Raw genomic sequence first — 15,264 nt, 5'->3', positions numbered from 1 at the left:
AGTAGACAAGTCCGCGAACTCAGTCCGCGAACTGCCGAAGTTCTCAAACCTGAGAATTTCTGCTGAGTTATCAAACTATCTTGCGTGATCCAAGTCCACGAACCCAGTCCGCGAACCAGCGAAGCTCTCGAACTCGAGAATTTCTGCTGGAGGTTGAAAACTCTTTCCAGTACTTCAAGTCCGTGAACCTAGTCTGCGAACTTGTATAGGTTATATATCTAAACATGATTTCTGAACTTAACTCATAAAGACTAAGGAATGCTTTTTCAAACCGTGGCTATAAAGTTCATGAACCTATTCATGTGAATCAAATCATCTTTGCTTCAATTGTGTCTTGTGTAGTACATGAGATTTCCTTGCAATTGAACAACTCTCTAACTAGTTCATGTGTGTCATTTGAACTAGTTATGGTGAAGAAGAAAGTGGTTGGTATGAAATGCTCAAATGGCTAACCTTTTGGTTGACTATTATTGAACCAACTATGCACACGTTTGGGTACGGTTATCAAACCTAGAAGCGTGCATTTCATTTGTGTATAACAATCTAAGATTTCTATCTAACGGTTGAGATATATTAGCTTGAATCTAAATCAGGTTTTCATCTAACGGTGGATAGAGTTTGCTTTGTCAGCAAGGAGAAACCCTGATTTGAAAGACTATATAAGGGGACATCTAGCAACTCTACAAACTAATCCCCACACGTCCGTGTGATACTAGTTTGTAAGCTAGAGTCGATTCTCCTTTAACCTTTGGTTTTCTTCTTCTAAAACCAGGTTAACGACCTAAAGACTTCATTGGGATTGTGAAGCCAGACCGATCCTACTTTTATCGTAGTTGTGTGATCTGATCTTGCATCTTCTATCGTACGAATACAATCATATTGATAGGCTTGAGATCGTGAGAGTTCTTCGATAGGAAAGATATAAAAGTAATCACAAACATTTTCGTCTCATCGTTTGTGATTCCACGACGTCTTATTTCGCTACCATACGATTAAGATTGTTGTGAGGTGATTGATTAATCTAGGATGTTCTTCGGGAATATAAGACCGGATTATCAATTGGTTTCTGTTCACCTTGATTTTATATCAAAAGAAGAAACAAAAACTTTAGGGTTTTTCTGTGAGAGACAGATTGATCCTTTGATAGGCGTGTATGTGTGAGACAGATTTGTTTATTGTCAAAGCCTGCAATTTTGGGTCGTAGCAACTCTTAATTGTGGGTGAGATCAGCTAAGGGAATCAAGTGCGTAGTATCCTGCTGGGATCAGAGGCGTAGGGGTGCAACTGTACCTTGGATTAGTGGGAGACTGATTGGGGTTCAACTACAGTCCAGTCCGAAGTTAGCTTGGAGTAGGCTAGTGTCTGTAGCGGCTTAATACAGTGTGTATTCAATCTGGACTAGGTCCTGAGGTTTTTCTGTATTTGCGGTTTCCTCGTTAACAAAACTTCTGGTGCCTGTGTTATTTCTTTTCCGCATTATATTTGTTATATAATTGAAACTATACAGGTTGTTCGTTTAGATCAATCAATTGGAGAGTCCGACCTAACGGTTGTTGATTGATATTGATTGATCCTTGGATATTGGTCTTTGGTACCGTCCAAGTTTATCTCTCTTTAATCGAGACTCGCAGTTTGCTTGAGTAAGATTAAATCGAGAGATTGAGATATAAACTCTTTGATATATCTTTTTATTGATTGACTCTAACTGTCTAGTTGATTCTCATAAAAAGTATATTGGAGTTTGTCCATACATATTGCTAATCGAATTGTTGGGTGTGGTTGTTAGACCCCCGCTTTTTCAAACTATACTCTTATTGTTGTTGGAGTGTTCATACTCTTAATTGGATAAGAGTCGTGTACATGTTGGTATCAAATGGGTTGAAGTTTCTTGATTATATTTGTTATTCTTCTAATTCTTTGTATCATATAAACCTTGAAATTACATCTCTTCATACTTATAACCTTTTGATGGTTTACAAAGTGAGTATTTGTTTATCTTAAATTCTCCATGCATAGTCAAATAATGGTTATATCTAGGTGACACTAAATTTTTATTATCTTAGAAGATCAACTTAAATTATTTATACATAGTCAACCATCTTGCTAAGCTTGAAACTCAGGTCTCTTATGTACTCTTAGGTCAAGGTGTAATATCAGTTCCATTTGCAAGTTTTCATACCATTAGTATTTAGAGTGGGTTCCTTATTTACTTTTAGGTCTCAAACGCATATGCTAACAAAGAACAACTCTCCTGTACATGTATCATTTATCGATTCATGTATTAGAGGTGGGAATTTCTTTTGTTTGGATCTGCAATTTTATTTAATGTGAGTATTTCACTATTTAATAAGACTACAAGATGGTCTTATTAATTGTAAGGAAAACCATACTTGGCATATATTGTATGCAATTTGATCAGGTGCATCATTTTTCATCGCTATGAAAGATTCAAGGACGCTTCATACTACCAATATCCAAGGGAATGTTGTAGGATTCAACATTTTACATTATTATCTTCTTTTTTTTCTGACGTTATAAGATGGGCGTTTTTCATATGTTAGTTTAAACCGTAAATGTGTAGTCATCATTCTTTATCAAGATGTTTCATAGTATAGTGTAATGTCTCTCAAACCTAGAACATTGTAAGGAATGATGAATTATTGCTCATTCGATAAATTACTGAATATTGATAGTTGAATCAATATTCGAGCATCTGAGCAAGTATTGCTCATTCGATAAATTACTGAATATTGATAGTTTATGTGAATGACATGTTTAACGGCCATAAAATGACTGGCCGCCAATTATATTAACCTAGCCGATTAAACGTTTTTACCATGGATTCGAGTATTATTAATGTGTAACCATGCCAACTATACATTGAAAACAGTCAGCGGTTCCAAAAATTAATGCAAATATAACACTTTTTAGGGATATGAAAGAAGAATTCCCAGCTCAGATTTAACTTTTTAAATTTCGAAAAAAATTGCACTTAACTGAACTGTATTTGTAATTTTGAATGCAATCGATAAGTTAATTTTATAAAACTATGAATTTCTACGAGTTCCCGCTTGGGACTTTAGGCGTCAAGTTTATTGGTATTATTTGCAACAACTGTGATGGTTATCTCAATTACCATAAATAAATTTGGGTGGAGTTCCAGTATATACACATACATTGGATATCTTAACCACCAAAAAGATTACTCTCTGATGTATATATATCGGTGTGCATTCATATATGGACATCTTAATCACCATTTAACAAGAAATCGATCCCGCAAATGTTAATAATATCGGTCAAAGCTTCGAATTCAGTTTAAGAAAGATTATCATTCCCCCAAATTTCCCACACTTAGTTCATGGAAGCCTCGCAAAAAAAATATATAACCAACAACAAAACAACTCATAGCCATGTGCCGTCATGGCACGAGTCATATCCTAGTCTTTAAAATGAAAAAAAAGTACGGAAAATCTTTAAAGAAAAGAAGAGCTAAAAAGATTAAAAATGGTTAAACATAAGAAGAAAATGTACTAAGAAAGAAAGAAACTAGATTTCAGATATTAAATGATGATCATAGAGGCTAACTTCCGTGATCAGGGAATGACAAAACTCTAACTGAGCTAACTCAGTATGATCGCCCGATTTGCAGAGCTACATGGCTGCATGGTATTTGGATTCTCCCTCTTTTAACTGTTATATGATCAATGAAAAGTTTTGTTTTCCCTGTTTAAAGCGATACAATTTTTTTTTTTTTAATTTCTTTTAACTGTTATTTGAGGACGTATAACCAGATTTGCAGTCCACAAATTTGCTGATGCTAATACATATTATCTTATCTTTTTATTAATTAATTTGCAACCCTTCCAAGGGTTTTGGAAGGTTTGTAGGAAGTCTTTAAACTTGAAGAAAACAACAAGGAAAAACGAGATTACAAATGGGAAATGGCTGCTGCAGGCATTATATTGTGTATACTATACATGTGATGTTGTGCTCCTCACCAGCCATAAAAACCATCGCTCGCCACCAAACACCAATGCACACTCATTCCTCCCAGCTAAAACCCAAAGAAACTAACAAGAGAATGAAAAAGGTAAAACAGAAAGGAAAGCAAGGGATATGTCAGATTCTACGATCCAGCTAATCAACCACCGGCTTTTAACTGTTCTGTGGTGTCTTCAGGTTGAAATCGATTGCCAATGGCCTCAGAGGTAGCAATGGAACCAGCACTACTTTTTTCTGTAGTAAGCTGGTGTTCTTCTTTATGGTTATTTGTACTCTCTTCCAATCGAACAACTTGAGCAAAGCTCTTGGGCAATTGCTTTAGATACTCGGAGGTTATTACTGCACTCCTATGCTCATTTCCTCCGACCACTGGATGAGTCTGATTATTCAAGCTGCTTCCACCCTGTTGTTGTTGTTGCTGCTGTTTCGCCTTCCTCTCTTGCATTGCTTTCTGCCTCTCTTCATAAAAATCGAAATCATCAAGAATTGACAAATCAGTTTCATAATTCTTCAGAATACTCAGCATCTCTAGACCTTGTTCCAATTTCACCTGTGCGTGATCATGTAGAATTTATTGAACGAGCAAAATGTTCAAAGAAAGAGAATTAAAAAATTCCAAAAGAGTTGCTTTCTAGAATATTAAAGTGCTGTACTAAAACTTACCTCCTGTGTATCTCGGCTGTTTGTTACAGGCTTACTATCATTGTTTTCAAGAATAATGTGACGAAACTGACTGTTGGGTACATCCTTTATTATGTGCCACTTGACAGGGAACTGCCCGCTCCACTTATCTTGCTGCCAATAAGACACACTCTTATCGAAGTCTACAGGTCCTACCATTTCTGCCACGCCACAGAACTGTGCACTAGCATTAACCTGCAGTTAATTCCACGATTAACAACATAAAGACAAGTGTAACAAAAAAAAGGTACAAAGCTGAAAAGAAAAGAGTCTGATTCGGCAAGAAGATAGGACACCATATGTTATCAAGTTGATGTTTTTCAAATATAGCTCCGCCGCAAACAAAGCTAAAAAAAAGTCTAAATGAGGAAGAAAGCAGGATACATTTTTATTTATTTTTAAATTGTTGTTCTTGACACACGACAATGAAATCTGCTAACTCGGGTTGACGCTAAGAAACGTACCGAGAAGAAGAGAAAGACTGGGCAGGATCCATTTTGCTTCTTCTTTGCTTCGTGATACGCACCATCTAGTTTCCTGTTCCCATTGGGAGTGCTTGCCCAGATTCCATACTTTATACTCTTGTGGACATTATCTTCGCTGTAAGATTTGATTATAAAGAATTTGGCATCCTCATAGTTGGTGACAAAGTCAGGCTGATTATATAATTCTTTCCGTGCCCCTGAAGCAGACGACCCAGTCTTACTACCACCATCAACAGAAGAAGCATGTTCAGTTGTGATCTGGCTCTTTGGCTTTGAGGCTCTTGGCCCCCGGTTTTGCTCACTGAGAATGTCAGGAGCAGTGGTGTCACAACCGCACGCAGATACACTATCTCTTCCTCGCCTTTTAGCCTTCTCAATAGCCAGCCAACTCTCACTTGTTCCCAAACTTGATATTGAGGGACTTCTGAAACCAGATCTTGAATAAATCCCATTATTTTGATAGCTTCTGGTATAAGAGGTTGAACCTGATCCATACCCATAGCCATATGCTGCTCTTTGTTGTTGAGATGCCTGCAAATTTTTTAAATAGTGAGCTTACATCAACCTGATGTTTATAATTTGCTTCTCCCACTTCTCTATTTTTTTCATTGGGTAGATCAACCCGAGCAGATTCAAATAAACGTTTCAGAAAAGGAGAGAACAATTACGGACTGGCAAAAACGTAAAGAGATAAGAGACAAACCATCCCAGCATTCCGTCCCAGTGATCCAAATGTGCTGATAGATTGCGGCGAGGCTGCCGGAGACAGCAACGGATTATAAGACCTCTGTGCATCTGGGGATTTCGACCAATCTGACCAGAGTCCACCGGATCCAAAACCATCATAAGCCTGCCTCGAATCGTAAAAGCCAGAGTTACCAGAGTTTCCAGCAAAGCCACTGCCTCCTCTACCATAAGAACCAAACTGAGGCTGACCACCAGCTCTTCTCCCATAATACATGCCATCGCCTTGTTGATCCATACCAAGTGGAATAGCCAGATCACCTTGTGAAACCGGTGTTGTTGCAGTAATGTATGGCATGCTTGGAGGAATTGGTTGTTGGTAGTAAGGTTGACCTGAATACGGGAACTGTTGTGGAGAATAGAGTTGGCCATCCCCTCTTACAGAAGGTAGAGGTGTCGTGACGGGTGAATATGGACCATATGGCATCTGAGGATTGTACCCATAGCCAGCATGAAACATGAGGGACGGATTATCATTGAAGACACCCTTAAAGAAGAGAGTGTGAGAAAAGTTAGTGTAGTTAATACAAAATATGAAGGCAGACCATAGAAGGGGAAGAGATGTACTTACAGTAGATCCAACATCTAGGCTTTCTAGACCAACATAATGACGGTAATCACCCCATTCACCAGCACTATTATCATAACCTGCGTGAAAGTACAGATTGAAAACAGTATCTCAAACACGTTGACGGCCCCGAATCTTACAATCCCAGAAGGTACAATATGAAATTTAGGAGAATCAATATACCACTTCAATCATCTTTATCTAAAAGCAGCGTGGCAAAACCTAAGAAGGAAAACTAATTGACAGGTATGAGGATTAGAACTTACTGTAATGTACAACATATTCCAATCCACCATTTAAACTACCAATTTTTTTTTTTCTCATAATTCACTAGAACTTATGCTAGTTTGCAAAAATCTATTTAGTGATAGCATTGTTAAAGCATGAAGACATCTGGGGAAATAAAAAACGCAGCAATTTGACCTACCCCCATAATAAAATGATTGAGCTTGAGGCGCATACACACTTGGAGAGTAAACAGCGCCACCATCTCCAGCTGCCCCTGTAGATCCCAATTGCACATTGACATTTATTTGTGGATTCCTAGAGGCACCCTGAGAAGGAACGGTCCTCTCATCTTTATTAGGATGATTCTGACAATGTATCAAGAAAACAGAAGTTAGTTGCTATCACATTCCAAGACACGCATATTAGCAGTCTAGTAGCTCATCCCTGGACAAAAGAGTGTCTCCGTATAATTCCCAGCATAAGAAAAAGTGATCCACCAAATCTAAACAAGACAGGTTTTACAAGGTAGAGGAATTAAAATTACCTGTCTGTTCTCTGGCTCAGATGGTTTCTCTTCTGCATCTACAGTTGGAAAACTCAACGGTTCTGAGGATTCTGAGAGGTCTGGCATAAAACAACAACATTAAAATAATCAACGTTTGAGTAAACCGCGTCAGATAAAACATATACAAATCCTGTTTTAAATATTCAAAGTGATCAAGCTAATCAAGCCATAATAAAATGGAATTACAAATAACACCGCACCGCAATCAACAAATGCACATATAGACTACTAAGGCATTAAAAAGATGAATTCGATGTTATACTGTCAAAAATTGTGTAATCCCATGATATAACACATGAGAAATTGCTCAAAAGCAGCTAATTTCTAAGTTAAATGGGAGACTATAGCGGCTTGCAATGTACAAATCCCACAGTATGTTAACTAAGCGGAGCGAATTCCAATATCATCATACCTACTGATCACATAAAGCGTATGTACTGCCACCAGAATATTAATAAACCTAGAATCTGGATCCAGACTGTATTAAACCCCAATTTCTAATTTCTATACGAATAGCGATCAATTGCGAAAGATAGGGTTAAAGTTCTCCTCCTTATGTCGTAAACAATCCACTCTGAGTATAAACAATACATATAACAAACAAATTCCATTGGAATTTTAAAGCAAATGACAAAACCCAATACCAACCGACATGCAGAAAACAAGCTCTACATAATCCTTACCAAATCAGCGCACCAAAACAAGTTTAAATTTCAATCAAATCAAAACCATAAATTTTTTAGGTCAGTACTATAATCAACAAACCGAAAAGAGAAAAAGAAAGAGGGGACTGTAACGAACCGTTTGGTATGATTTGATCTGGTGTCTGTATGGTTGATGTTGCTGTTGTTGTTGTTGATGATGATGCTGTGGTTGTCGCCATAAATTAAATCAAAGATCTCAAATTCTAAGAATCTATCTAAAACCTAATTTACTAAAAAAAGAAAACCGGATGATTGGGAACCAATTTTGAATCTTTGTAGAGAGTGAAGTGAAAAGGTTTTTATTAGGTTTTTAGTTCGATTCGATAGACGAGGAAACAAACAAAGGGCTTTGTAACTTCTTCCTCTTCATCTGTAAGGCAAATCTTGGGCGGGTTACGGGTAAAGACCTATGCTAACGGGTATAACCTTATAAGAAAGTATTTGGATTCGGATCCGAATAATGTTTTAACACCCGTATTTCTAATCGGGCCAGGTACCATGGTGTGTGTCAGTGGGGTGGGCATTGGCCCGAAATCTGCGGATCTAGCAGGGACCATTTGTATTTTTGCTGGTTGGTGCATGTCAATGGGTTGGATGTGGATGAAATTTTTGAAATCAAATGGGTTACGGATTGGGCCCGGATGCAACCTTGAAAACCCGTTGGACATCCATACCTGTTAGTACATATTTTCTTTTATCAAAGTTCTTCAGTACAAGTATGAAGTTAATACATTTGTTTTTTGCCAAATTAGGTATTCGTTTTATATCATTCTTTGATGAGTTTAAAGATACAAGTCCAATATATGCACATGTGGACATAATTGATCCCAAATACACCAAAAACATCTTATTTTAAAGGGGTGGGGTTTTTCTTTCTCTTCAAAGCATTACACTAAAATCCAGTTTTAAACCTTTAAATGATGAAGTCTTATTTCTAAAACCACCCATGAAATTGTTGTTTATATTTCTCTAGTATAAACTTTAATTATAAAACAAATCCATCGAATTATGCGCATCCAATCCGTCCATCCGTGCATCTATTGGATGCAAATCCGTTGGATGTTGGATTGGTTACGAATGAGGAACAAACCGGTCCATGGTCACCCCTGTGTGTCACACCCGTAAATGCACCTTGCAATTTTGGTACAAATATAACCCGACAGAAACGTAGTTTAGTGAGTTCAAGCTTCACCCACGATTATTTTGGTCTTACAAATTTGCACCAATGCAAACAACAACACTCGTACAAGTTATGAAATGGGATACTTAACTTGATTTCCTCTTTACCTGGATCGTATAAGATACTATAAACAATGGTTAATGCCATGATTATGCTTTACAGAATTGGAGAATACCTACAAATAAACAATAACACATAGACAATCTTAATCCAAAGAAATATTTTTCATTAATTTAGGGAAAGATAACAAAATTTATGTCCAACAAATGGACTTACAAGCTTATTTCCTAACTAAGCTTAAAAATTACTCTCTACTGTGATATGGTACCTTTACACTTGAAGACCTACAATCAGAAGGTATCTCTGGCTTATTTATAGCGTCAAGAGCATAGTCAAACCATATGAAACCTACTGCACATTTTATGGACAATCATATGTCCGTAGGCAGTTATCCCAACCTCTTGAGTGTTTTTCAACTACTAGCTTTGTCCTGGCTTGCCAATTGATGATGAACCTGTCCTAAGTGGTTAGGCCTTGCCAAACATGATTATAAAGCTACTTTATAATTCCTCTAATCCAACTCCTTTATATGGCATGGGTGTGATGTGCATACAACTCATAATCGTCAGTTTGAGCCAATATGCGGTCATGATGGTGTTATACTTGTCTTGGCCTAAGCCAACATACAACCATTATGACGCTATAATTTCCTGACCATATACTTAACTCATTCTGATGTCATTATCTAAGTAAAATCATTCCATTCATGCCTTAGTTTGCTTCTTGGCTCAGTTATGTACGATAAGTGCATCACTTGCACACAAAAATTGTCGAGCAATAGAAAACAATGTCACGTTTGGAAACACCAATGTTGCATATGCATTTTCCAAACCTTGTCCAATGTTTTGGATAATGCCTAGTCATTTCATGACTTGCATTGCATCCCTAATTCCTTCCATGAACTGGGATAACTCTGAATCAAGGATATGAGACACCATCATTAATGTTCTATGTTTCAAGTAGACTGTCTTAGCTTATCCATCTCGTCGCTTCATCGTCGGATAATTTCGCTTCGTGGCTGGGCTACGGGTAAAGACCGATGCTAACGGGTATATAGTTATAAGAAAGTATTTGGTTTCGGATTCGGATACGAATAATTCTTCAACACCTCTAATTTGGCCAAGTCCTATGGTGTGTGTGTCATATCCGCAAATGGACCTTGCGATTTTTGGCACGAGTATGACCCAGCAGTAACGTAGTTCAGTGACTTCGAACTTCACCCACGATTTTGCACCAACACAAATAACAACACTCCTGCGAGTTATGCAACGAAAGACTTAACTTGATTTTATGTTTACCTTTGATTGATTGTAACCCATACTACAAACAGGAGTTAATGCCATGATTATGCTTCATAGAATTGGGGAGTACTTACGAATCAACAAGAACACATAGAAAACTTAAGCCAATGAAATCCTTTACATTATTATTGATGCGTGTCGTAACCACAACAAATTATTTGATATATTTCCTACTAATTAACTGGTAATATAGCGGTAGTAAGGATCGTTCCCATAGAGAGCTGTGTAATTGATATGTTATTTAGATAGCAAAATAAGATAAAACAAAGGGGATTGTTTGATTAAAGTAAAGTAAAAATAATGACAAATAAAAGAAAGATATAATTAGGGAATCCTTCTCCGTTACCAAGCGATAACTGGATTAGTATACTTATCTATCTTCATTAGAATCATTCATCACCAACCGTAGGAAAGCATCTAGCTCAGTGCTATCCCCAAAACTCCTTATACCACGGATACATAAGCTCTCCAATATAAGATTCTATCCAACCGAACCACCAAGTAGTAGTTCACTCAAGGTGTAATCCGACCGAACACTTAGGCTTTGTGAATTAGGTTGATCCTAGTAGTTAAACTCTTAACTCAAGGTTCACTTGCTGATGTCGTCTTCACTCGCAATTTCTCCACAAAATCCCTCTACAAGGTCTCGCGATTTCTACTTGTGTATGAATTATTCGACGATTACTTATCTCCTAACCCAATACTAACAATAAAAAAAATTAGTAAATCAATCTAGCATGCATTCCAAAATCAATCCAATAATTACTCATAAACATTAAACATGGTAAAGACAAAAGAAAAGATGATTAAAACTCCGAACAAACTTGTATAATAATAAAGCTTCACTCTAGAACATTGAATTCATCCTTAATCAATAAAAGTTTAGCTTCTCATGATTACACAGTTTCCTGATTTCCCCCTAAAGAGGTAAACCCTAGAATATTAATGAAGAACAAAGTATAATATGAGATGTAGAGAGATTTAGGTCAAGTAGTGTTTCTTTTATAGTCTTCAAATTGTAGAAGCTCCGTGTCGAATCCCGGTTGAAATTGGTTGCCAAAACCTGGCCAAATTCCATAAGTCCCACGCCCAAAATCTTCCCGTGAAAAGGAACCGGGAAATCATCCTAAATATGCCGCGCTCGAAACAGAATCCCAGCCCAGTAACCATGTCATTGGATTTTCAGTTCCGTGGAACTGACAACTTGTTTTCTCATTCTCTTCTTACGGCCAAACTTTCCGTCCGTAACTTCTCTTGTAACATTCTTGGTTTTGTTCTTCTTTCCAATAACGTCTGGGACTTTCAAGACGCAACTTCTCCTGGATGTTTTCTTCATTCTCTACTACTTTCTCCATCGATCGACAACGACCAAAGCTAATTCCCACTTCAACGGAAACACTCCATAACCATAGCTCCATCCCTTTCCTTCGAGCGTCAGTCATCTCAGTCAACTACCATGAACCCATTAGATCTCAAGAATCATCTCATCACGTGCTGCTCCAAATAATCACAAGAACAACATCACTGATCATCATAGCCATCGAGACTCCCTGAACTCCTTCCTGAGCTTAGCAGCAGCACAAACTTCTCTGCTGGTGGATTATCAACTTCTCCATCTTTTAATCATTCTTCCCTGCCATCACCAGCTTCTCGGTCACCACCATAACTGATCACAACTGCAACAACAACATCATCAAATCTGTTGTCAAACTCTGCCAACCACCACAAACTAACAACCACCATTACCATGGCAGCTTCAACCAAAACAACACCCATATCGTTGTAGCTAGACTCCCTGACTTCTTCTCGACTTCCGGCGTTCTCCATCAACGCCATAACAACCAAACTTGAGTTCCATTATTCCATCATCAGTGGCAACACCAATCTCTCATTATCACCCGCAACATGTCTTCGATCAAAGTAGCCGAATGGAATGTTCCCTGTGTTAACTCAACCTCCAAATCCAGCTTCAATTTTTATCACTCAAAGAAACTACTTCTTCCATTGATCACAAACTCAAGCCATCAATCCAAGCAGACTTCCGACATCACCATCACTGCCATGAATGTAATCATCTCTTGTTTCCATCTCGAGCATTTCTTCAAGCTTCACCATCATTCGCTGGATGGAAGCAACCCATTCCTCAACTTCTATGTATCGATTCCGTCAACCACAGACTCGACCATATTTTCCCTGAACTGATCGGTAATAAAGGGGATGATGACGATGATAGCCTCTACAAAATAAGGAGATGCCTTTATAACTCCAACGTGGCTGACTTGAGCAAATGAGGTGGTGTTCTTAGTAATTGCTTGAATTTAGGACGCCCCCGAATAATTCCAGGGTCTGCCTCTAGCACTTCTGTTTAACTGATAGTCCTAGGAAACCGACAAGCATAACTTCTCGTTGAATTCTCCCACGACTTCTTCATGCGACGTCGGATTGATCTCATTCTTTCGCCACTGGCTTTTTCTTTTCGTCCTCTTCGATATTATATCAAGGACTCCTAGATATGAACGAGCTCTACTTTTTATTTGTTCCTTTTCCATTTATAGCTAACTTCTTTTATTGAACAATTAAGTGAAAATTCACTTCTTTAGGATGATTCACCTAATGAAACACAAATAAAACAAAACAAACGTAATATACAAATAATTCACAAGAAAAATAGCAAATACTAGCATGGAATGAACACTAAAGATATATAAAATATGCACTTATCAAATTCCCCCACACTTGGCTTTTGCTAGTCCTCGAGCAAACTATCTAACTTAAAATACAACAACTCCATGTCGTTGAGGATACGGTTTCACTTAGCATGTGCAACAGGCCTTTAAACCCCTAGGTGTCCCTAGTGGACGAGTTATAGTCTCGTGAGGGCTTACCAGAGGTCTACCCACAGAATCTACTCCAACTTCAAAGCGTTCCAGCTTCCCAAGCATCCAAAGAGCTATGAGGACATAGAGTTTCTGCATGCTAGTAATAAGAAGTTAGAAATACCAAAGAACATATTCTCATTCTTAAATGTTGAGTGAGAAATAACCATACCATAATGAGAGAACACGTGTTTGAGAGCGATCAATAAGCATTTCGCCTCGACTTCTGCCTCACCTAAAAGGATTTTATGATAATTGCACTCAATAAGACGATTTTTTATGGGTCCCACATGTGTGCAGGTAGGAATGAAGAGAGAAATCCTACACACGTTGAATGGTGGGAAGGAAACCTTCCGAATTATATCTGGAGACTCCACAAAATCGTGGAAAATAAAGACTTTTTCTGATGATCTCTAACAAAAGAAATCAACCATTATTATTAAAAATAGAGGATGAGAGTACTTACCACCTTTACATATGATTGCAATGATGAAAGCACCACTCTCACAGCATCCAATAGAAACGTAGTCTTCAGGTCGTCTTCTTCATCTTCTTGGTCTTCGTCTTCGGTCTTCAACTGCTGATGATAAACTCTTGAACTTCGTAAAACACTGATAATTTGTAACTCTTTTTCTTCAATTTCCTTGTTGTTTGAAACTTCCTTATATATTTTTCTTCCCCATGGCCTTATTGAACAAATCACAACCTAAATGCAAATCTTTTTGTATATATATATTTTTTATTTTTGTATATTTTTTTTTCTTTTCTTTTGTCTTTTTTTTTTTGATAAAAATATTTCAACCACAAAAATAAATAACAAAATTAAAATTAACATGGCCATGGCCATAAAAGAAGTACTTTACCGCTTTGTTCTTCACAACTTGTATTGTCTTCGTATCATAAACTTCAATAACTCTCATCTTTTGATTTTCTTCGCTCTTGTAAATAAGTCTTCATACTTAGATATAGAATTCCGCTCCTTATATGTAAGTCTCCAACATGTATATAAAAATTTGCTCATTGTATGCTGCTTTACTTGGATATGAAATTTTCTCTTCCTTGTATTGTTGCTTGTAAACCTCAAACGTCTTCAACTTTCCTTGTAGATTTTGATGTCGCTCCCTTGTTTATGATGATGGTGTTTCTATGGATCATGTCGTTGGCGAGAGAAAAAATGGTGCTAACTGAAAATCAAACTACAAGAAGGTGGTTTTGATCTATAGACGTCACCCTCATGATTGACAAAATTAGCACTCAAGAGATAAAAGAGTAGTGATTCTATTGGTGGGAGGTTGGGTAGCTCACCATTCTACCCGGAATTAACGTACGGTGACACACACTCAAAAAAAAGCTCTTTAGTCATCTACTATGAATTTTTGGTCTGGTGCATCTGTTGATTTGAAAATAGGTAGTCTCCACTAATGATTGATCAGCAACTCTAATAATGCATTTCTCCCTGCTCCTAATTTGCATCACCGGCATTATTAAATCCATTATTTAACACTCTAACAATCAAGAAATCCGAACATAGTTTCCTAACACTTCCAAGTTCAGTTATGTCGGTCAGAAATCTCTATGTAAACATACCTAGAAGTATGCTAGTGACTCTTCTCTAAAAGTTGGAGGTTTTGTTCAAATATATACAAATAAATTGAAAATTTTGACTCAAAAAGGCTAAAAACTATATATGCAAAAGACTCCCCCACACTTAAACTTCACATTGTCCTCAATGTGTAAAACTGAAAATTCTGAATTCTGACATAACAGCGGATAAAACGCAAAACCTTTACAAATTGGTAAGGAATTTGGAAAAACTCCATTCACAAAAATTGTTCATATACGTGTTTTCTACAATGTATCAAAAGGT

The 15,264-nt window shown here is 37.3% G+C and overlaps 1 protein-coding gene across 1 annotated transcript; it reads right to left on the bottom strand.

The window, feature by feature from the left end:
- Positions 1-3,810: 3,810 nt before the first annotated feature.
- Positions 3,811-8,367, bottom strand: LOC113336767. Its single transcript, XM_026582446.1, has 8 exons — positions 8,078-8,367; positions 7,256-7,335; positions 6,911-7,076; positions 6,487-6,563; positions 5,875-6,402; positions 5,151-5,702; positions 4,669-4,881; positions 3,811-4,555 (listed from the first exon to the last, which is right to left on the bottom strand). Exons 1-8 carry the CDS (start codon positions 8,157-8,159, stop codon positions 4,145-4,147), a joined length of 2,109 nt encoding a protein of 702 aa, XP_026438231.1. The 5' UTR covers positions 8,160-8,367; the 3' UTR covers positions 3,811-4,144.
- Positions 8,368-15,264: the final 6,897 nt, after the last annotated feature.

This window comes from Papaver somniferum, unplaced genomic scaffold, assembly GCF_003573695.1.
Source record: "Papaver somniferum cultivar HN1 unplaced genomic scaffold, ASM357369v1 unplaced-scaffold_154, whole genome shotgun sequence".
Taxonomy (NCBI): Eukaryota; Viridiplantae; Streptophyta; class Magnoliopsida; order Ranunculales; family Papaveraceae; genus Papaver; species Papaver somniferum.
Note: the sequence above shows the minus strand (reverse complement) of the source record. Positions and strands in the feature narration are given on the sequence as shown.